Source organism: Aphis gossypii, unplaced genomic scaffold (genome assembly GCF_020184175.1).
Source record: "Aphis gossypii isolate Hap1 unplaced genomic scaffold, ASM2018417v2 Contig00900, whole genome shotgun sequence".
NCBI lineage: Eukaryota > Metazoa > Arthropoda > Insecta > Hemiptera > Aphididae > Aphis > Aphis gossypii.
Genome location: NW_026083349.1, coordinates 1 through 22,632, shown reverse-complemented (window position 1 = coordinate 22,632; position 22,632 = coordinate 1). Strand labels below are relative to the sequence as shown.

The 22,632-nt window shown below is 30.0% G+C and overlaps 4 protein-coding genes across 4 annotated transcripts; 1 reads left to right on the top strand and 3 right to left on the bottom strand.

The window, feature by feature from the left end:
- Positions 1-1,436: 1,436 nt before the first annotated feature.
- Positions 1,437-3,185, bottom strand: LOC126555538 (zinc finger MYM-type protein 1-like). The gene is made up of 4 exons (XM_050210447.1): positions 2,522-3,185; positions 2,297-2,446; positions 2,075-2,173; positions 1,437-1,804 (listed from the first exon to the last, which is right to left on the bottom strand). The coding sequence occupies exons 1-4, from the start codon at positions 3,183-3,185 to the stop codon at positions 1,437-1,439; spliced, it is 1,281 nt and encodes a 426-aa protein (XP_050066404.1).
- A 2,579-nt stretch (positions 3,186-5,764) lies between these two features.
- LOC126555537 (uncharacterized) lies at positions 5,765-10,087 on the top strand. Its single transcript, XM_050210446.1, has 7 exons — positions 5,765-5,963; positions 7,586-7,737; positions 8,158-8,361; positions 8,429-8,681; positions 8,780-8,892; positions 9,363-9,522; positions 9,606-10,087. Exons 1-7 carry the CDS (start codon positions 5,765-5,767, stop codon positions 10,085-10,087), a joined length of 1,563 nt encoding a protein of 520 aa, XP_050066403.1.
- A 9,337-nt stretch (positions 10,088-19,424) lies between these two features.
- Positions 19,425-20,366, bottom strand: LOC126555536 (uncharacterized). The gene has a single exon (XM_050210445.1). The coding sequence runs from the start codon at positions 20,364-20,366 to the stop codon at positions 19,425-19,427; it is 942 nt and encodes a 313-aa protein (XP_050066402.1).
- An 846-nt stretch (positions 20,367-21,212) lies between these two features.
- Positions 21,213-21,857, bottom strand: LOC126555540 (uncharacterized; the record flags this gene model as incomplete). Its single annotated transcript, XM_050210448.1, has 1 exon — positions 21,213-21,857. A coding segment is annotated over one exon (645 nt), but the record flags the coding sequence as incomplete, so codon positions are not given.
- Between the last annotated feature and the right edge of the window lie 775 nt (positions 21,858-22,632).

The following is a 22,632-nucleotide window of genomic DNA, read 5'->3' as shown; positions in this document are numbered from 1 at the left end:
TTTAAAATAAAGTACCTATAATGTATATAATATAATATATTATGTATGTTCAGTGTTCATATTGAAAAAAAATATGCTTTTTTTGCCTAACAGAAATATATCAATTGTGAATTGATTTGAGTATAATTATTGAGTCATAGCGTAGGTACAAAATTAAATAGATAATTAACATTTAATATTATTTTTATGGTAATTTTCAGAGATACTGATTTTTACTTTCGGAAAATAGCATTATTAATTATAGAAATATTTCCTAAGGAACAAGAGGTTTGTTGTTAAATTAATCTTAGCCTATACATAAAAAATAAAACGTTTATACTATGCATCTTATAGAAACTTTATTTCATACCATCATTTAGTGCAAATAATTCACATGCAAAAGGTAAATTAGTTGAAAGGTAAAAATGTCTCGCGTCGTTTAAGAAGTATAGGTGCTATTGATTGTGAAAGAAAAAGTAAATGTGCTAATTAAATATCACATGCAGTTATAACATTTTTTGGTAATAGAATTATAAAATATGCCTAATTTTATGTTATAATATAGGTGTTATATAGATTTATTATATTTATCATTTATTATAATAGATGAAACTGAAGCTGTTAAAGTCTGGTTAAGTCAGTCAGGTTTATCTTCTGATCTTGAACAAGTTATTCCAAAATGGAAACTTACATATGAAATTCGAAAATCAGAAATCCATGGTACTGACATTTTAAAACGTCATTTGTCCGAAATTTTTAAAGTCTGGCCTATTTTATGTAGCCCAAAAGGGTATATGCTGGTGAGTCTTAAAATTAAAATTGTTATAGAAATAATGACTTTATAATATTATATTATAGCCTATACAATTACCTATTTCAACTTTAAATTAATATAATAAAATCATAGTACAAATTTACATTATTCAAGATTTATGTTTTTTAGGTATATGAAGATTTTAATTTGGAATATCCCAACATAACAAATCTTTTACATGACTGGCCAACATTTATAAAAAGGTGGACTTATTTTTCAAATAACTTAGTGAGCTTTCGTAGGAATTCAGTGAAAGATAACCATGGTAAAGACTTATTGAAACAACTCGATGCTGTACAACTCAGTGGAAGTGAGTATTAATAGGGGTATAAATCCATTAACCCTTAACTACACGCGCTGGTGTACTTTGTACACCAATATTTTTGTTTATCTTGTTCTATTTTAGTTTTTATTTGTTTTCAGTTATTCTCCTAATCTAACCTTTTCTTATCTAATATGTAATAGTTATTAACAGGGCCGTATTTAGGAATTTGACACCAGGGGGCAACAAAAAAAAAAAAACGCCTCATTATACAAAATACAAATTTAATGTAATTTAAAAACAATAGATTTATTGTACAAACCATTTATTTTTTATTATGTATATATATATATATTGTATTTGTGTATATTGTAAATAAATTTAAATTTTTTTTCTGGATTGTGACTCGGCAAATTCTTTAATTATGTTATCATAATTGATGCTAGAAGTTAGTTCACTTTCAATATTTAGTACAGCTAAAGCATTTAAGCGATCATTATTCATAACCGATCTAAGATATGTTTTTAATCTTCTTAGGGTTGAAAAAGATCTTTCTGAAGAACAATTCATTGCTGGTGTACACAGAAACATTCTAAGTGCAATGTCTACATAAGAATAGATTGTTTGTAAATCTTTGGATCGTATCAGTGTACTTAGGTCCCGAATATTTTTTGGTGCTTTATCTTTAAGAGACTTAATATGACTTTGGAAGTGTACACATTCATTACAAAAGCTTTTATCTAAGTCATCTTTGTATATTTTACATAAGTTTTCGGCACATTTAAAAACTTCTGATTCCGATATTGTAGTTAGGTTAAAAAAAAAGGAATATTTTAATGGTTATTTATCATATGACTCTTTTCGTTTAAATAACTCTGTATGTATTTTATCTAAAATAACATAGTAAGTATTAATCAAAAAATGTTTTCTGCCACAAAAATTAAGTTCATCTTGTGGTTCATCGTGGAAAACTTTTCTTTTCCTCTTCCTATGTACATCTAATTTATATTCTGTGTTACCTCCATGTAATTTAGAAGCTCGATCTTCATACATTTTAAACATTTTTTCATTACGAAGATTAGAGATATATTGAATGAGCGATTCATACAATTCAACCACTAAATACAAGTCAATATCAATTGACTGTAACTTTTTACTTACAGCATTGAAACGTCCAAGAAGATCTCCCTAAAATATTGACATGAAATTGTTTTCAAAGCAAGCCAAACTTTTTAAAATACCTTTTGCTTCACATCGCGTTTGTGCCTTTTGTTTATCATTATTTTTAATTTCTTTAAGGGCACTGATTACTCTATCCCAATTATTATTTAAGCTTCTACATGCATCTTCTCGTGCAGACCAACGTGTTGTAGATAACTCTTTTACTGAAGCTGATAGTATTTCCCATCGACTAGTAGAAGTTGAAAAAAAAGTATATATACTTTGAAGTAAATTAAAAAAATTACAAGCATTTTTACAACAACTTGCAGCGCATGTACCAATGAGGTTTAATGAGTGTGCTGAACATGGTATGTAATCAGCCAAAGGATTAATTTCTTTAATCCTAGCTTGTAGTCCACTATATTGTCCAGACATATTCATTGCGTTATCATACGTTTGTCCTCTAAGGTAAGATATGTCAATGTTATAGGAGTTAATTACAGTCAAAACTGCATCTGTCAATTCATGACCACTATTTTCAATAAAACATAAAAAACGTTCTACAGGCTTTCCATTTTCAGACACATAGCGTAAAATAAAAGAGAGTTGATCTTTGTGAGAAATATCTGGAGTTGAGTCCACACTTATTGAAAAATAACGTGCTTTGTGAACTTCTTTTATGATTTGATCAGTTACTTGATTTGCCATAACAATAATAAATTGTTCATAAGTGTGGAAAGACAGATATGATGTATGACCTTTTCCTAAATGTCCATATGTTTTTATATGTTGAGCCAAAAAAGGATCAAACTCTGCAATAAGTTCAATGGCCATCATAAAATTACCATTATGTGTTGAACCAAATATTTCATTATCTCCTCTGAATGACAATCCTCTTGAAGACAATGATTTGACAACGGCAACTACTCTAGTTAACACTTTTGTCCAGTACTGAATTTCTGTATCCATTTGAAGCAATAATTTTGAATCAATTCTTTTTAAAACGTCACTTCTATTTTTCATTATTAAAACACAAGATCTATGATGATTTGAATTTTCATGAGAAGAAAGTTTAACTCCTGCTTTTTTCCAATCAGAAAATCCATGAGTAGAAAAACTGGATACTCCATCAAATAGCCGACAAGGAACGCAATATAGTTTTCCTGTACTTTCAGAGTAAAGAAGAAAATGTCTCTTTACTTTTTCTCCATTTCTTAGAACACTATAAAACAAACTAGATGTACAATATCTAAAATAATCCTGAAATTTGCCTCTTACAATCCCCTGATAACGTCTTTTTGATTTTGAAAAGTTCAATTTTTCAACATTCTGTGTAAAACCATGTATAGAAATATAATCTTTTGTCCTATCATTTATTTCCCATAAAGCTCGATCATTGCTAAAATGTATTAAAAGGATAAAAGTCTATAAAAATTGTACCTTACTATAATCAAATTTATTAAATGAATAATACCTAATTGTTGTATTGTACATTTCATCATCATTGATTTGTGTCTTTGGTTCATACAATACAGCATTTTCTTGTGGTAGACTGTTAGAATTTATTATACATTGGTCTTCTGAATATTTTTCAAACACATTTTCAATAACTTCTGAAACAAAAAAGCAGATTTTTATTAAATTTTGTTCACTATAGCTTATATATCAAAAAGCTAAAACCTTTTTCAGTGGAGTGTTCTTTAGAATTCAAACTATTCCAAGGTGATTCTAAAATTTCAAAAGTTGTACTTGAAGTATTTTCACTGCAATGAACAATGTTTGATATTGAACTACATGCAATGTTGTCTATAGAGCTGTCCTCTAAAAAGTTATTAAATATATAACATTAATTTAACTATTTTAGTAAAAAAAAATAGGCAATAATACCTGGTAAATCTGTTTTCTTAAAAAAATTATTAATTTTTGCAGATTTCATGATAACATTTTTAAGCTTTTCTCTTTTTTCTTTAGATTTTTTTCGATAAGCAGCACCACTGAGTCTATTTTTTCCCGTCATTCTACAGTTTATAAAGCTAAATAGCGCATTGAAAGCAGTATAAAAAATATATCGTTTGTACTTTGTAGCCTACAAGCATTCGTGCTGTTGTATTAAGCAATACTGTAAATTCGTAGTCACGGCATATTGTAATAATATAAAAATTAGAACATAGGAAGTATTAACTATAAACATACACTACGTAAACATTTTTAAATAGACACTATTTTAAACAATAATTAACATAGGTATAAGAACAATAATTGTAATAACTTTTAGCATGTAAGCAATAAATATGTGTAAGTAGGTTAAGATATGGATATATATATATAGGGTTATGATTTTATGAATAAAGAGAGACCAGAGAGTGAGTGGTCGTGTGACTCGGCCACTGCTTAGGGCTTAGATTCTCTAAAGTGTAATATTGAATTCTGTTGTGTGTTTATGTCTATATGTACGATTTGATCGGCGTATACGACAGTGCAAAACTATATTATACTATGCTTATAAATAGAATACAAACCTCTTTTGAATGCATGTTGTCAGTTTGTCACAGCTCACAAAAAGTCACTTGTCACTATTTAAATAAATAATTACGAAAATGTTAAATAATTAATTTTCTGTAGTATTAGTGTGACCACATAATACATATCCGTCACAAAATAAATATATTACCACAGATTACAGAATAACGATCGATCTATAGATTTATAATATTGATAATATTGTACAGTTAACAAAGCAAACCACGCGGGCAACGGTGATAACAAAAGAAATCACTTTGACTGTACCGTGGTTTAGAATTCCCAAACGACAAATCAGATTTCATGACCATCGAAAGACTATCGACAGTTGTGCTCGACCGTTACCTAACCGTTTTGTGTGTGTGTGTGTGTGAGTGTGTTTGTGTATCGTGACTCCGTGATAGGTGATATATATATATTTTTTTTTGAGATACCTACACTGTGTTTATAGTCCGCGACATGAAAACTGGCCCCTGTGTACCGCGACCCGTTACTGCTTCCCTACCCATTAGCCATGGGTTCTCAACCTATAACGCATACTGTTTTGGCTGTCGCAGTGCTGTTCGTAATGTCATATTAAACAGCCGCTAGGTTCGTGACGGTCAGGGGCCACTTTTCGTGTCGCCGATTATAGTGTGTTTTGTAAAGAAGTTTCACTTCAAAAATTTTAGATCATTAATTAATGTTGAAAATATAAAAAAATTAGCCGCCCTCTCATATTCAGCCGCCCGGGGCAACAGTACCCTGTAGCTCCCCCCTAAATACGGCCCTGGTTATTAATCAATTTTAGTCGTCATTTGATGTTTGTAGCCGCACAAACAAGCTCCGTATAAAATTTTTTTGTATCGGTGAACGAAATACACCGCGCGAGTAATAATGTAAGTAATTTTTACGTCTTATATTGACTGATAATTCCGTATTATTTTTCTAATATTTAATTATCATATAATCAGTATATTATTTAATCATATTATTATTATTATACTAGGTCAAAGCTTACGCCAAATGATGTGAATGACATATTAGATATGGAATCGTCGGAAGAAGAAGTGGGAGGTGATGAAGACGACAATGAAGTAAGAATAGTAAATAATAGTGATCATGACAGTAACTCGTGCTTGGAATACAGTTCATTTGAGGATTCCGATGGTGATGATGATAATATTGAGCTCGAGTATTTTATTGGTAAAGATAAAGCAACAAAATGGTCTAAGACACCATTGACAAGTAAATTCGCTAAAACTAAAAAAAAAAAATATATAATAAATATAACACCTGATTCAAAATTTACAACTGAAAAAATTCAAAATGAAGTAGGGGCTTTCAACATAATATTTTCAAACAAAATGGTTGATGAAATTATTTATTACACCAATATGTATATTTCGACAGTTCAAAAAAACTATAAAAGAGATAGAGATGCCAAATTTATAACAAAAAATGAAATGATGGCATTTTTTGGTTTGTTGTTTTTGTCAGGAATAAAAAAAGGGAATCACACCAACTTTCTTGAACTTCGGGCTACAGATGGTACTGGAATTGAAGTTTTTCGGGCTTGTATGAGCTGTAACTGTTTTCTTTTTATTTTAAATTCAATAAGATTCGACGATAAAACTACTAGGAATGATAGAAGATCTGAGGACAAACTAACTGCTGTGAGGTCAATGCTTGATCAATTTGTATATACACGGAAAAAAATAATTTACAAAAATATTCTGTTGAACGATATTTAGTAGTAGTAACGTATTGATATCTAAATCTACCAATTTTTTGGTTATAATTGCAGAGTTTATTTGGTATGGTTACTTTATTAGATTTGTAAAAGTTATATGGTTTATACAAATACATTTTTGTTAAACTAGTACTCAATGTGTGAACACAACAAAATTGTTTTGCTAAATTTGTATGCAATCTACGAGTAACTGAGACTATTATTGTTTGGTAATGTCTACAATATGATTAGTTGTAAATAAACTAAATTACGTAAAATAAACTAATATTCGGTAAAAATAACGGAACGTTTTTTTGACTGTACAGTGGTTTTTGTGGGTATTACCCATGCGTATAGTAAAGATAAGAATCCACGCTGCCGCGGTTGGCGACTTGGCGTTCATTGTATACGCACGAAGCACTTAGACGAAAATACAAAATTGCTCTTCACGTTCTTCACGACGATAAAACAAGAATTTTCACGACCTAACCACGCTGAAGCTGACTGCTAAATAGTACAATAAATAACAACTGTGTTACCTACAGCTTTATTGATTCAGTGTATTACAATTTTAAATTTATTTATAATATTATGGCTGACGCCGATGTGGCGAACATGTTAGAGGCTTGGGGGCTGGAGCAATACATAGACGTTTTTCAAAGTAAGTACAATTCATTATAAATATGTAAGTAAATTATAAGTGTTTTAGTGTTTAACGTGAATTCGTAAGATTTGAATGAACTCATATATTAAATAAATCAATTGAATACCTTACGAATTTAATTTTGACTGTTAGGAATATTCTATGTTGTAATATGACTTAATAATGTGGTAGTCTAATGTTATAAAATATAATTTTTATGGCATTTTAAATGGGCACTGAGCAGTACATTTTCTTAGTATTCTTTCAAAATTCCAGATAGGTATATGAATATTTGATGATGTAATATGTCCTTTAATTAATTCTAAATATTCTTTTAGTTTTCTCTATAAAAATACATTTATATAGTTAAATTTCAATACCTATTGATCAAATGCACAAATTATATAATATCACTTAATTCAACCTGTAGTGATAGAGTTAGTAATTACTAATTAGCCAAAAAAAGGTATTTTACTCAAATTTACTTATTGTTAGACGAAGACATAGACATTACTTGTTTGAACATTTTAAGTGAGGAAATGATGAAAGAGCTAGTTCCAAAAATTGGTCATAGAGCCAAGCTTAAGGCAAATATTGATGAATGGAAAAAAGTACTAGATCTCACAAGTAGTCAAATTACAATTATGGTAAGCACAGTTTCTAAAATTTCAATAGGTATGTGTGTTATATAATATGTAGGTACTTATTTTATACATACATATATAATATATATACCTATATATAATATGGATTAGTTGCCCGTTACAATGTTATATTATGTAGGTACCAGTAGCACATACATAATTTTTTTTAAAGGGGTTGTGCTTTTTTTTATTTTTTAGAAATAACATATTATTGATCAGAGAGGCATTTGTAGAAATTAATTTTGGATTGCGACCTCTTAACTCCCTTGTGTGCGCCAATGGTAGGTACATCATATTTAGATTTTCTTAGATAATGTATTTTTAACATTCTTCATGGGTAATTTATTCATTTAACTCAATATAATTATAATACACAACAAATTGTTTTTACTTCAAATTAACATTTTATTCCTCTTGATAAAGGACATGTCTTCCCCATTAAGTATTGATTTTGAATCACCATCTACATCATCATTGGTAAGTGTTGGAGGTCTTACAGATACTCCTTCTGATACTGAAATCTCCTTCACATCTTCCAATAATCAGCAAACACTTAATGTATCAAATTCAAATGCAATTAATAATCAGCACCCAAATTTGAATCTAATACATCAATCTTCTGAATCGGTAATATTTAGCTATTTAAATATTATAATTATTTAATTTTTTTTTTAACTTCCAAAATTTATTTTAGGTACAAAGTCTAGTACTCAACTATTTGAACAATTCAAATGAAGGAAAAGGTATTTTGTTGAAATATAGAGAAAGTGAAGTATTAGATAACTTGGGGAGAAGAAAATTATGTAATTTAATTGTCAGAAACGAACTCGAAAATGAACCAGATAAAATTGTAACCAGCCAAAAGCTTTTATTGTTGTCTCAAGAAATCACTTCTATTTTTCCTAAGGAACATATTAGTACCTACTTTATTCCATATATGAGCTATGGTAAATTATTTTGTGACATTCAATTTTAACTTTAAATACTAAAGTAATACCTATTTGCTTTTTAATTTAAGTTGTTGTTTATGTTACATATATACTAGGACCTACAATCAAAAAAGCTGCAAAAGGAAAATTGTTGGATTGCTTCAATAACCGCCGAAGAGAATTTAAGAAAGCTGGTGTCATAACACATCATTCAAGAGGGACCACAACTGTTAACAACTATTAAACCAAATTTTCTGAACCTAAACACATCAGTGAATTCTGGTAAATAATATTAATGATTTGAGTGGGTCATTATTATAAATTTTATAGTTTTATACAATCTTATCATAACTTTGAGTATCTTTTTTGTAGCTCTGAAGCTATGTATGTATGTTTAATTATTCCATTTTGGTTTAGATATAGAAGATGTTGAAGAACCCATTAAATGGTTGAATAACTCATCTGATCCGTGGGATTTAGTTGAAAAGTATTGGGATATTACCAAAAGCTATAGACTAAAAAATGTATTAAATTCTGAAACCCAAACAGTCAGTCAATATATGAATGAGTTCCCAGCATTAAAAAAACCAGTTGGTTATAAACTTGTAAGTTTTTTGCATGTTTATTCATACAGTTTTATTCATATAGTTATATAATATACTAATACAATCATTTTCTATTATACTTTTATAGTTACTTGAAGACTTTAATTTTTTGTATCCTAAAAAAACACAAACCTTATTTGAGAATATTCCCATTTATAAAGACAGAATTTTAGAACATGCCAAAAGTATTTCTACAAATCTTAGAGATCCAACGCTTAAAAGCTTATTGCATGAATACTTAGATCAAGCTCAAGGTATATATTTATTATTAATTTATATATAAATTATAGTATATAGTATACTATATTTATTTTTAATGAATTTATTATATTTTCAGAAGACGAAGAATCTTCTTTGGTGGCAGTATTCTTGGTTCTCCCATTTTTATTTTCCCCTGTTACTATTAAAAAGAAAAAGGGAAAAGGTAATTGGAGACCTTCAAAAAGTGAAATGCGAGATGGTTTCATACTCCATTTAAGATCACATGCAGAGTTACAAGAATCTATTACAAGAAGAAAACAAAAGTATGAACAATTAGCTTTTACATTGCAACCTTTGATTATTATCATAGGACCAACAATAAGTGATATTGCTCAGTATTTTATCTTGGTTGATGATACATATTATCTTGTAAACTCTATTATTACTGCTGTTGACTGCTGTTTCAAAATTATCCATGCCCTTCATGCAGAGTATCCTGTTGAAAGTAAGCCAGTTTGGTATTTTATTCAAAAAGGTTGCTATAAGTTAAAAACTTCTTGGGATACAGAATATGTGACAGTAAATTCATTAATAAGTGATCTAGATATTTCAATTTAAGTGTATTTTTTTCATAATAGTATATTATATTATTATTATTATTATTATTTTATATTATATTTACTATATATTTAATTTCATTATATATCAAAATGGTTGTATGCTTTATATGCAAACAATGTTTTTTAACAGTTCACATTTTAATTAAACATTTTCAATACAAACATTTTAATTATAACTTTTCTGTTTACATTTGTGCTGAAAACGATTGTAATCGTTCATTCCACTTATTAAATTCCTTTAAAAAACACCTTACCTCTCATACTAAATACTTACCAATTGATTCATCTAGTACACATGAATCAATTAGTACTCCATCACTATCTTCAGGTAATCCTATATATGTAGCTAGTAATACTGTTGTCACAGTGAGTTCACCCCAGTCTTCAAACAGTTCAAACACTGAATCTGAATTACCAGAAACACAAATAAATAAATTTCTAGCTTCATTATATTCTAATTCACAAATTCCTCGAAATGTTGTTCAAGAAGTTATGGACGGATTGAATGAAATAATAGGAGGTATAACTAGTACATTAAAAAAAGATATTTTAGAACTGTTTGTTGATAAAAACGAAATATCATGTGGTGATTTTTTTAAATATTTTAATAGTGCAATTGATAACATTGATAAAACTTTCATAAATTTAGATACTGAGTATAAACGATTTAAATATTTCACTGAACTTGGTACATATATACCACCCCAAGAATATATAATAGGGCAAAGGCTAAATGAAAGCACAATGTCAAATACTTTTTCAATTAGACCAATTAATTGTACTCAACAGTGTATCCCAATTCGTTATGTCTTAAAAAATTTTTTTCAAATGAAAAATATTTTATCAGACACATTAAAATATATAAATGACATCATACACTGTGAAACAATTTTAATAAATTTCATACAAGGGAGAGTTTGGAAAGAAAAACAGAAAAAACATGATTCTCAATGTGTGTTACCTATATTTTTATTTTTTGATGACTACGAAGTAGGTAACCCTCTTGGTAGTCATTCTGGTGTGCACAAACTGGGTGCTGTGTATATATCAATACCTTGTTTACCACCTCATATACAGTCTACTCAAAAAACAATTTTCTTAGCACTCTTATTTCATTCAACAGACAGACAAAAATTTGGTAACAATATTATTTTCAAACCTCTTATTGATGAATTAAACTTTTTAGGAGAACAAGGTATAGATATTGAAAGTAATGGTGAATTAACTAATATTAAGTTTGAATTGGGCCTTATTTTGGGAGATAATCTTGGTATACACAGTATTACAGGCTTTGTGGAAAGTTTTTCAGCAAACTATAATGTGCAAGGTTCATAAAGATATAATGAGAAAACAATGTTATGTAGATGAAACACTTATAAGGCTAGTAGATGATTACAATTTCGATTTGATTGAAAATAATGTGAGCAGTAGTGGTGTTTCAGGAATTTGTGTTTGGAATGATGTTAGAGGATTTAAAATATTTGATCATGTTGGTGTTGATATGATGCATGATCTATTAGAAGGTGGAAGGTGTAATGAAGTATGATTTATCATTCTTAATATCCTACTATGTATTGGAATTAAAATTATTTTCCTTAGAAGTTCTAAATAATCGAATAATAAGCTTTGATTATGGCCCAGATAAAGGAAGTAAACCCAGTGTATTAAATATGGATCATATTTGTAAGAATACAATTAGGCTTCTGCTTCAGAAATGATGTCATTAGTTAGGTATTTTGGTTTACTTATAGGAGATTTTGTTCCTCAGAATGAACCAGTATGGCATCTCTATTTATCACTAAGAAAAATTTTGGATATACTTACTTCCACATCATTCCAAAAAGAATGTTCTAAATTACTACAAACACTTGTTGCTGAACATAACGAGCTATATCTTATATTGAGTAAGAACAATCTAAAACCTAAATATCATTACTTGTTGCATTACCATACCATGATGTTGAAATTTGGCCCTTTGATAAATTTATGGTCAATGCGCTTTGAGGCGAAACATCGAATATCAAAAATTGCGGCAAATACTTCAAGTAATAGGCGTAACATTTGCAAGATATTAGCAATAAAACATCAATTACAACTTAATCATTTATTTTTAAAAGGTACTCTAGGTAGAAATATAGAACTCAGTCCTCCTCAATCAGTTGTTGATATTGAGAGTATTATCAAAAAAATAAAAGTGTTTATTAAAATTGAATTATTTGATTCATTATGGAAATATTCATGGATTAATATTAAAGGTACTCGATATCAACCTAAAATGGTTTTGACTTTAGATATACATGAAATAGAACTACCTACTTTTTGTTTAATTAATGAATTTTTTTTTTATAATAATGATCAAGTAATATTTTTTTGCTCTAAACTTAATACTGTCATGTTCAATGAACATTTTTTTGCTTATGAGGTAGAGGTAGATACTACCAAAAGTATATTTGTTTCATATGATTGTTTGTTAAATTCCATACCAAATAATATAAATATTTTATCTAGTGGAAAAAAATATATAACAGTTAGAGGTGGTATTTAAAAATTACTTTTATTGTTTTAATTGTTAATTTATTAATTGCATACTTTTATTCAGTCAATACAAACTAGGTAAATTTTCTACTTTTTTAAAATCTGTTCGCGTTTATATGTCATGGTGTTGCATTCGTTTTTGTTTTTGTTTTATCATTTTCGTGCGATGCATTGCGTAGCGTATCGGTGCGTTGCGTAGCCGCGGTCATTGTCGGCGGCGGCGATAAGCCTCCGTGTGCGATAGACCGGTTACGTAATCGCGCTGTTATCATCGCACGGAAATGTTCGTTGTGTTTTAACATTTTGAATTTTCGGTTATGTTGTCAGTAAAAGTTAAAGTCATGCTCTCAGTGCCACAAGTTTTCTTAAGTTCGCGTGTTTGTCCAGTTTTGTGAGGTGGCACTGAGACACTTATCTTCATTTTGTGGTGTCCGGCGGCATAGCTTTCGTGGTGGATGTCGTCAGCACCGTCCGTCTCTTTGCGCTTGCTTCTCGTGGTGTACACATCCATTCGTTTATGTTCCTGTGTCTGCAGCCATTTGTTCATTGAAAAACACGTTTTTGTCTCCTCTTCGTTTTTGTGAATCGACCGTCTGGTAAAGTATCGTTCGAGGCAATTTAATATTGTCCAGCGTGTAACATTTCTTTGTTTTTTAGTTTGCCAGCGGTCGCCTGTGAATAACATTGTTTTTGTCAATTGTGTCATCGTTTTTGGTCTGCAGAACACAACAATTTGTATTTGTCTTCGTTGGTGATTGTGACTTGTTGGTCGCACGTACTGGACTGTGATCTTTACTTTATAATACTGCGGTGTGCCGTCTTAGGCAGGTCATCACAGTTCTGGTACGGTCGCGTTGGGATAAAATCCGCCATCAATCACAATCACATGTGAGTATTGGTCGACCATATTTGTTTGTTTTCATTGTTTAAGGCCGACGGGCCTAGCCGCCAAAGACTACTTATTATTTTATCACTATTTTGTATTATTATTAAAAAATATTGTTCCTATTATTTATTTATTGTGTGCCGTATGGGCCACATATTTTTTATTGTATTAGTTTATTGTAGTCACTGCCGCTATAAGGCCAGTATATTATTGTTATTAAATTAACTCATTTATTTATATTATTTACTCTTAGCTACCATTGTTGTATTATAGTCACTTATATTGTGGTTGTGCCGTGTGGGCCTTATTTTTATAATTATATTTTATCTTGGTTACGCCGTTGTAGGGCCAACAAATTATAATACTATATTTTTGCCTTTTTCTGTTTATATTTATTATCATTGTTATTACACAATCAATATTTTCATTATTGTTATATAAATTGTTTTTATATTATTATCATTATTACAAAAATTATTGTCATTACATTTTATTATTATAAGGCTCAATTTGTTATTTTTATTTAAGGCGAACAAGCCAGCCTATTACTTGTATTTTTAGGCACTTGCCGCGCCATCAAAATCAATATTTAATCTTTGTAATTATGTTTAATATTTTTTTATTGCACAAGTTTATTCATTGTTATTAACTATAATATATATTTACCTACATTTATATTGTATATTATTAGTTATTAATTTTATACTATTTTTTTTTTATTTACTATTATTAAGTTATTTATTATTATTATGTTATATTTTATATTATACCTAATACCTACACATATTATATAAATTTCCGTATAGATATAGGTAATGATTATTAATTTGTAATTATGAAATTAATTGATTTTTTAAATAAATACATATTATATTATTATTAAACTAAAAAATGTGTTGTTACTTATATTTTTGGTTACTACAACTTATAAAAATTATGTTATGTTAACCAAATATCCTTACTACATCAAACTAAAAAATAGCCGTATATACCAATGTTTATAGTAAGGTTTACCAAAAAAAATTGTTATCCATACATGTATTTTGGTACTGGCAACATGGAACTTTGAAACCATGACCAAATATTCTTGCTGCATCTGATTAAATAGCTGCTGTAAGTACCAACTGTCATAATGGGGTTAACCAAATCAATTGTTAGACAAATATTTATTTTGGTAATGATAACATATCGCTTGTTTACTTAAACTAAAATTATCTTGTTATAAATACATTTAATCAGTAGCTGTAACTAATGATAAATGTGTCTACCACTTCGTTATTCTGTTGTTGTAACAGAAACCATTTACATAAAATAAATTGTAACTATTACTAAAAGGTTGGTGGTCATATATACAACCAAAAAATTGGGTAGTACCAATTGTTTATCGATTATCACAACTAATTATTTTTTTCCGTGTAATTGTAAAACAAGTTACTGCCTTAGTGAATATTTGACCATTGACGAAATGTTAGTCCCATTTAGAGGTCGTTGTAGTTTTATTCAGTATATACCAAGTAAACCTGCAAAATATGGCTTGAAAATATTTGCACTGGTTGATGCAAAATCATTTTATACGGGAAATTTAGAAATTTATTGTGGGACGCAACCAGACGGGCTTTACAATATGTCTTCCAAGCCATTTGATATTGTTATGAGATTACTTGACAATGTAACGGGATCAAATCGTAACCTAACATGTGATAATTGGTATACTAGTTATCCCTTAGCTACTGAATTACTAAAAAAGCAAACAACTATAGTAGGAACATTGAGAAAAAATAAAAAGGAGATTCCAGTAGACTTTCAACCACATAAAAATAAAGCAATTAATTCTTCATTTTTTGGATTTCAAAAAGAAATAATGATAACATCATATACTCCTAAAAAAAATAAAGCTGTAATTCTATTATCAACTATTCATAATGATACGTCAGTAAATAGTGAGACAAAAAAACCTGAAGCTGTACACTTTTACAATTCCACAAAAGGAGGCGTGGACACTGTCGATCAAATGTGTGGGAATTATTCAGTTTCTAGGAGAACACGCAGATGGCCTTTATCAATATTTTTTCAACTTCTCAAAATTGCAGGTATAAATGCAAATATTCTATATAACAATACACAAATAGAAAAAAACATAAGAATAGGAGGTCAGTTCTAAAATCACTTTCAATGAATTTGATGAATAATGACTTGAGTGAAAGATCACAGATGGCAAACCTCCCTACTGACATAAAACATTTTTTATCAAAATATGAAACAAAAGAAGTGGACGTTCAAGAACCTCCAACAAAAATACGAAGTCGGTGTTATTTGTGTGGAAGAGCCAAAAATAGAGTGACAACAATAAAATGTTCTTCATGTCAGAAGTTTACATGTAAAGAGCACGTAAAAGCTGTTGTCAGATGTGAAAGATGTATAATAAGTCAGGATAGTGAATAAAATTTAATTTAAGTTTGTAAAAATTATTTGACAATAAGACATTTTTACTTTTATCAATTATAATATTATAGTAATAACAAAATTTCTTTTTATTAATTTTTTTTTTATAATTAAATTTTATACAATATTAAGTAGTACTTTGTTCTTTTATTAGTAAATAAAGTCAAATATATATGCAATACGACATTGATTTCTGCGTAAAACAAATTGGTGTATAAAATACACCACGCGTGCAATTATTGAAAAAAAAAATGGCCCGTGTAGCTAAGGGTTAAATAAAATAATATTTTTAACTATTAAGTACTTGACTGTTTATTAATTTTCATTAAATTATTTGTTACTTTGATATTAGATACCAGAACATGCAATGTACTAAAATTCCTTCTTATACCATATCTTGTGCCCACTAAAACACAAATCAAAACAAACAAGAACCTTCACTAGTTGAGTCAGCAGCTGCAGCTTTTGTCGTTCATGTTACTGTAGGTTATATTTATTAATTACATTTATTTTTGTTTTTTAAACATACATATTTTTCTTTATATGCCTTTTCTTGAACTTTTAATGTTACCCAATAATATATTATTGCAAATAAATTGTATACTATGTATTTTTTTTTTATTATTATTATTATTGTTTATTATGCATTGGGCACTTACAATTTCTTCTGTCAATGACTTATTTTTGGTCTGAAGATATACCACATTCTCAGCATAAAAACTGCTTTCAACTTTTTTACTTTTCAGTTGTTTTTCTAATGTATGATATTGATGTAAATTTGTGTATTATAGTATGTTTATTATTCTTATTTTTAGAGTATAAAAATTAATAAGATATAAAAATTGATTTACATATTCAATTTCAATTCTCACATACCTGACGTAGAGTGTCCATTTCGTCATGGCATCTTTAAATGCAGATTTAAAAAACTCTAATTCAGTCATTGCGTCATCCTTATTATTTTTTATATACTCGCAGTATAATGCTCCAACATCTTCAAAAACTTCCATTTTTAATTATATTTATTTTACTTTAAATAAAATAACCGACAAAGAAAGTGAAATGTGTACCTTTCAATGCAAGTATCAAACAAGATATGAAACAAGAAGTACCACATAAATATGTACCTATGTATAAAATACTGAGAGTCAGAATTTCCTGTTGAATAAAACTAATAATTACTATTTATAAAATAATAATTGAGATCAGATAAGATTTCATATCATGGTTTTGGAAATCCACATTCTTTTTTTAAACTTTAAAAAATCTTTAAACCTAACTTTGGTTTACCTACTCTTACTTGAGGTTTCCGAAAATTTTTGCTTTTATATTAATTAATTAAAATTAATTTAATGATGACTGCTATTTATAGCAATACAGAGTATTCTGATATGTTAGCTATTTTTTATGAATGTGATAAAAGTTCACTAAATGCCAATCGTCAATACTTACAAAAGTTTCCAGAACGAAAACAACCTTCACGAGCTACATTTGTCAATGTAGAAAAGACATTACGCCAAACAGGTAGAATTAATTTTTAATATTTGACAATAATTTAAATAGGTAAATGTATTTTTTAAAGAACTAAACGCATACTAGATAAAAGAGCAACAAGATTTTATTGAAAAAAAAATATATATACATAGATAGTCTATAATACAAGTATAATATAAATTAAATTAAATATTATATAAACATGAACTTGAATTAATAGGTATCGTTAAGACAATAATTACATCAAATATTATCATAGAATCAATATGCATATTATTCAATAGTGCATTGATAAATTTAAAAATAAATCATTAAATCAATTTTAAAAAAAATTTTATACAGGTAGCTTTCTTAATGGCCGTCGATTAAAACATTACACTGCTGCAGATGGTTCTCATACTGTTGATGTTTTAGCTGCATTTAGTGTCACTCTTCACGCATCAATAAGAACCGTAGCTCGGCAAACAGATATCAGTAGATCAACTGTACATCGGATATTAAAAAATAATTTATTTCACCCATTCAAATTGCATTGTGTTCAAGAGTTAAAACCATCTGATCCAGAAAGAATACTGCAATTCATATCAGAAATTGTTAGTTTATATGATCAAGATAGCAACATATTGAACAAAATTGTATGGACTGATGAAAGTCGTTTTAGCAATAATGGCATGGTAAATCGCCATAACGCACATTATTGGAATGATACAAATCCATTTTGGACAAGAGAAACAAAGTCCCAAGTTCGATGGTCCATAAATGTATGGTGTGGTATATTAAATAACACATTAATAGGACCTTACTTTTATGAGGGAACATTAACAGGTGTACGTTATTTGTATTTTCTTGAAAACATTTTGCCATTATTACTAGAAAATGTTCCTCTTCGTACTCGGTAATGTATGTGGGTACAGCTAGATGGAGCTCCACCACACAATTCCAATATAGTTAAAGATTATTTGAACAATACTTTTCCTTTGCGATGGACATGTACAAACGGTCCAGTTAAATGGCCACCACGTTCTCCAGATCTTACTCCACTGGTTTTTTTTTTATGGGGATATTTAAAAGATCGTGTTTATACTGAACAATCTTCTTCACTTGAAAATTTTGAAAGAACGTATCATTGCGGCATGCTCATCCCTAACGTCGGAAATGTTGAAGTCTGTGACGTCATCAATATTAACACGATACGAAAAATGTGTATCAAATAACGGTGGGCATTTTGAAAGTACATTAAAGTAATTTAACTAAATTTACAAAAATATATATTATGTTATTACTGTTATTGTTATTATTGCTATTATCTATGTAAAAATGTTATAATAAATAATAAACTATTAAAATAATATTATTTCATTATAAAATGTTAAGTATAAATTTTGTTGATCTCGAATCTGGATTATTGATCCGTTATCACTGCTTATTATTGATAAATGATAATTGATATCACGGTCTTAGATTGATATTTTGATTCAATTGATAAAACATAATAATTGATAATGATAAAGAAATTTTATATTCAATACATAGATAATATATATATTATCAATGATTCAATCACTGAGATAGATAAGAATATACTTATCTTATATTCTTATCTATCTCAGTGGATTCAATATTATAATCTTTATCAATAATATATATTATATTATAATATATATTATATTATATACTCCGTTTCGCCACCAGATTCGTTTTATGTAACATTTCGTTTGGTGATTAAAAGATAAGAAAAAAAATTTTTTTTGTTATATATTTGAAAAGGAAAATATTTATTTCATTTCACAACAGTAATAAATTCATTTCAATTACCTACTAAAATGAAGTGTTATTTAATTGTTTCATTGTAGTGCTCTTTGGTAAACCACATTTTTTGTTTTTTGGTCTGACGTTAACACAAACAAAGCGGATGGTTTCCCAACTCGTGAACACGCAACGTATAACTGTCCATGTGAAAAACAATGATTTTCCAAATTTATCCCGCAAACACTAAGCGATTGGCCTTGCGACTTATTGTCATTGCGAACGCAAGGCGAACTGGGAATTGCAATCGTTTGAAGTCAAACGGAAAATCAGTCGGAATCATTGGTATTCGAGGAATACATACATTTTCACCTGCGTACTTTCCGTTAATAATGGTTGCCTCAATTAAATTCGGCATAAGTCTCTTTACCGAAAGTCGAGTACCGTTGCAAAGTCGCGGTGGATTCAAATTACGCAGTATCAAAATAACTGTACCAACTTTCAGTTGCAAGTTATGTGGTGGAAATCCTGGTATCTCCAGAGAGTTCAAAAACTCCGTTGGATAATTTACTACATCATCGGGATTTGTTATTGAATCAACGGATTTGTATGTCACCAAATCGCCAGCAATTTTTGATTGAATGGTGAAATTCAGTGGGTGGACATCATTATTCTTTGCTGCAAGAATTGCTCGTTCACTTAACCAAGCATAATTCTTATAATTCTCACTAATGTTTGGGAAAACATTTTCAATAAGAACTAATTGAGTGTCTACAAATCGGCAAAAGTCGTTGGTAAGAGTAATTAATCCAGATGTCGCATCAACTGGGACTTTTCCATTTCCAAGATCTAACAATTGTTTGGAAAATTGTGCAGCACTTTGATCATTTTGAAGTTGAACTCTCATATTAGTGGTTAGCGATAATGTTTTTACGTTATTCCATAAAGGTGATGCCTTTAGGCAAGCATTCAATTCATCTGCAGGCGTTCCACGGGGAACTACTGGCAACGTCTGCCTGAAATCGCCTGCCAACAATATCATCAAGCCGCCAAAGATGTTGTTATTTCTCCGAAGATCCTTCAGTGTGAAGTTAAGTGCTTCAAGTGATTTCTTATGTGCCATTGTGCACTCATCCCAAACAATGAGCTTGCATTGCATTAACAATTTTCCCATTGCACTGGATCGGGAAATATTGCACGTTGGAGTATCAATTGTGTTTAAATTGAGTGGCAACTTAAGCGCAGAATGTGCAGTACGACCGCCATCTAGAAGGAGTCGCCGCAATTCCAGATGATGCTAACGCCAAAGCTATGTCACATCTTGATCGAATAGTGGCCAAAATCAATGAAATGACAAATGTTTTCCCTGTTCCTCCAGGTGCATCCAGGAAGAATAGACCACCAGTATTATTGTCCACCGCTTGCATTAATGTTTTGTATACTTGTTTTTGCTGTTCATTCAGCAACGGAACATTATTTCTAACGAATTCCTGCAATGTATCAACATTGTATTGCAGCTCTCGATTTAATTCTTGGTTGAATGCATCGTGCATCGATCGATTTGGCGCAATCATTCCTACTTCAATCAGTAGCTTGTTTGCAATAGTCAAGCATTGATCCTCAATCAGAATCAATCCTTCATTGTAGATTTCATCGGTTATTTGGATGTCAGGATTATTCGTTTGAATACGCAAGCGATGCAAGATATCTTCACATATGGCGTCTTTGTATTTGTTCCATAACTGAATTGGTTGTGAAGGAAAACATGTGGTGATGATAATTGTGAACAGCGTTCGTATTTGGTACGCATTTGATGAAACAACTGAATCTGCAAGTGTTAAATCCCAATGAGAATCGTTCTCCAGCAAACCCAATAGTTGACATGCTTCTCGATATGTTTGGCATTGGTGGCCATTCACAGTTTTCAAATGCGCAAATGATTTCGGTCCACGTACATTTACTAACAGCAGTCGCAAATAAAAACATTCATCGTTTCTAGGATGAACAGTGTACATACGACCTAGTGCATCAGTTGAAAACACCTGTGGCCAGTCTGGAACTGGGGTTCCTTGTTTGCGACGTTTGAATTTCTTGTTGATTGATTCCAAGTGTAATACTTGGGCATTTCAACGTACATCAGCGTCGCTGCGAATGGATCTGCTTCACACATTGCAAAGAAGCTAGTCAATGTTGTCGATGGTGGTCTCTCAGCTCGTTGTGCCGCATTAGCCTCAGTGAAGTAAACTCTTTGGCCATTTTCCAAATGCACTGCTAAATGTACAACTGTGGGATATCTTTCATGAATTTGAAATGACAATAATCGCCACAGTGCTTCATTAGTACTGACGTATCTGCCCATTTGGAAGTTGCTGATTTCGTCATTCACATTTTCCGACGCAATACCAAACACAGCCATGTCGCTGCCTTTTGTGACGTACTTGCACAAATATTTGATTGATTTGGCCGAATGACAACTCTCAACGTTTGCATGTGTTTCGAAAATTCGTGATAGCAGCGGGCAATATGGTACAATGAATTCATTTCCGATCTCAATCTCTTGATTTTGAACTTTAACTTTGATAGTTCGACCGTTATCTTCTTTTGAACGCCGACGATAAACTGGATATCCATCGTTCCCTGTGACTGTTTCAGCAACTAACTTTCGCTATAATAATAATATAAGTAATATATATATGGACAGAGTGTTGAATTTAACTTCAAATGCACGATCCACATAATTTACACTGAGCTTAAATGAAATTAACTGAGCAGAGAATAATGACTATCTGTCACACACTTTATCACGCACCGTTGCTATTGGTTTGAAGTACATGCTATGTATAATAGATGGCGCTGTATGTGAAAAACGATTTCCCCACTTTTCTGTTGAATTTTTCCTGAATTTTCCAGAATTTTCTTTGCTATAAACCTCACGGAGCCCAAGACCTTTCCAACGAATGCAAAACCGTGGAAATCGGTTCGTGCGTTCTGGAGTTATAGCGTCAGGGAGGAAAACCGGACTTATTTTTATATAATAGATATATTGATAATATTTGCTATTTTTATAATATATACGACGTGTTTTCCCAGTAATTCAGAAAACCCACAGATTAGAAATCAGTGAGAAAACCAGTGCCACAGAATTGATATATATTTAATAAATTAGTACCTATGACAATAAACTATTGTGCACACGATTTATGGACTATCTTTAGATAAAATATATCAATATTTTAACTACTGGTTTTTAATACATACAGCTACCGCGATTACGCTACGCAATACCGCAGGCAAGTGCCTCTTATTACTGCGTTTTGAAATAACTGTATTCTGCAAACGGATTATTTAAAATGAAAAGTATAAACGCTAAAATTAATTGTAAAAATAGTATTATACATTTCTGGTAATAATCATGTTTGTGCAACACTGTCGCTGCTCTG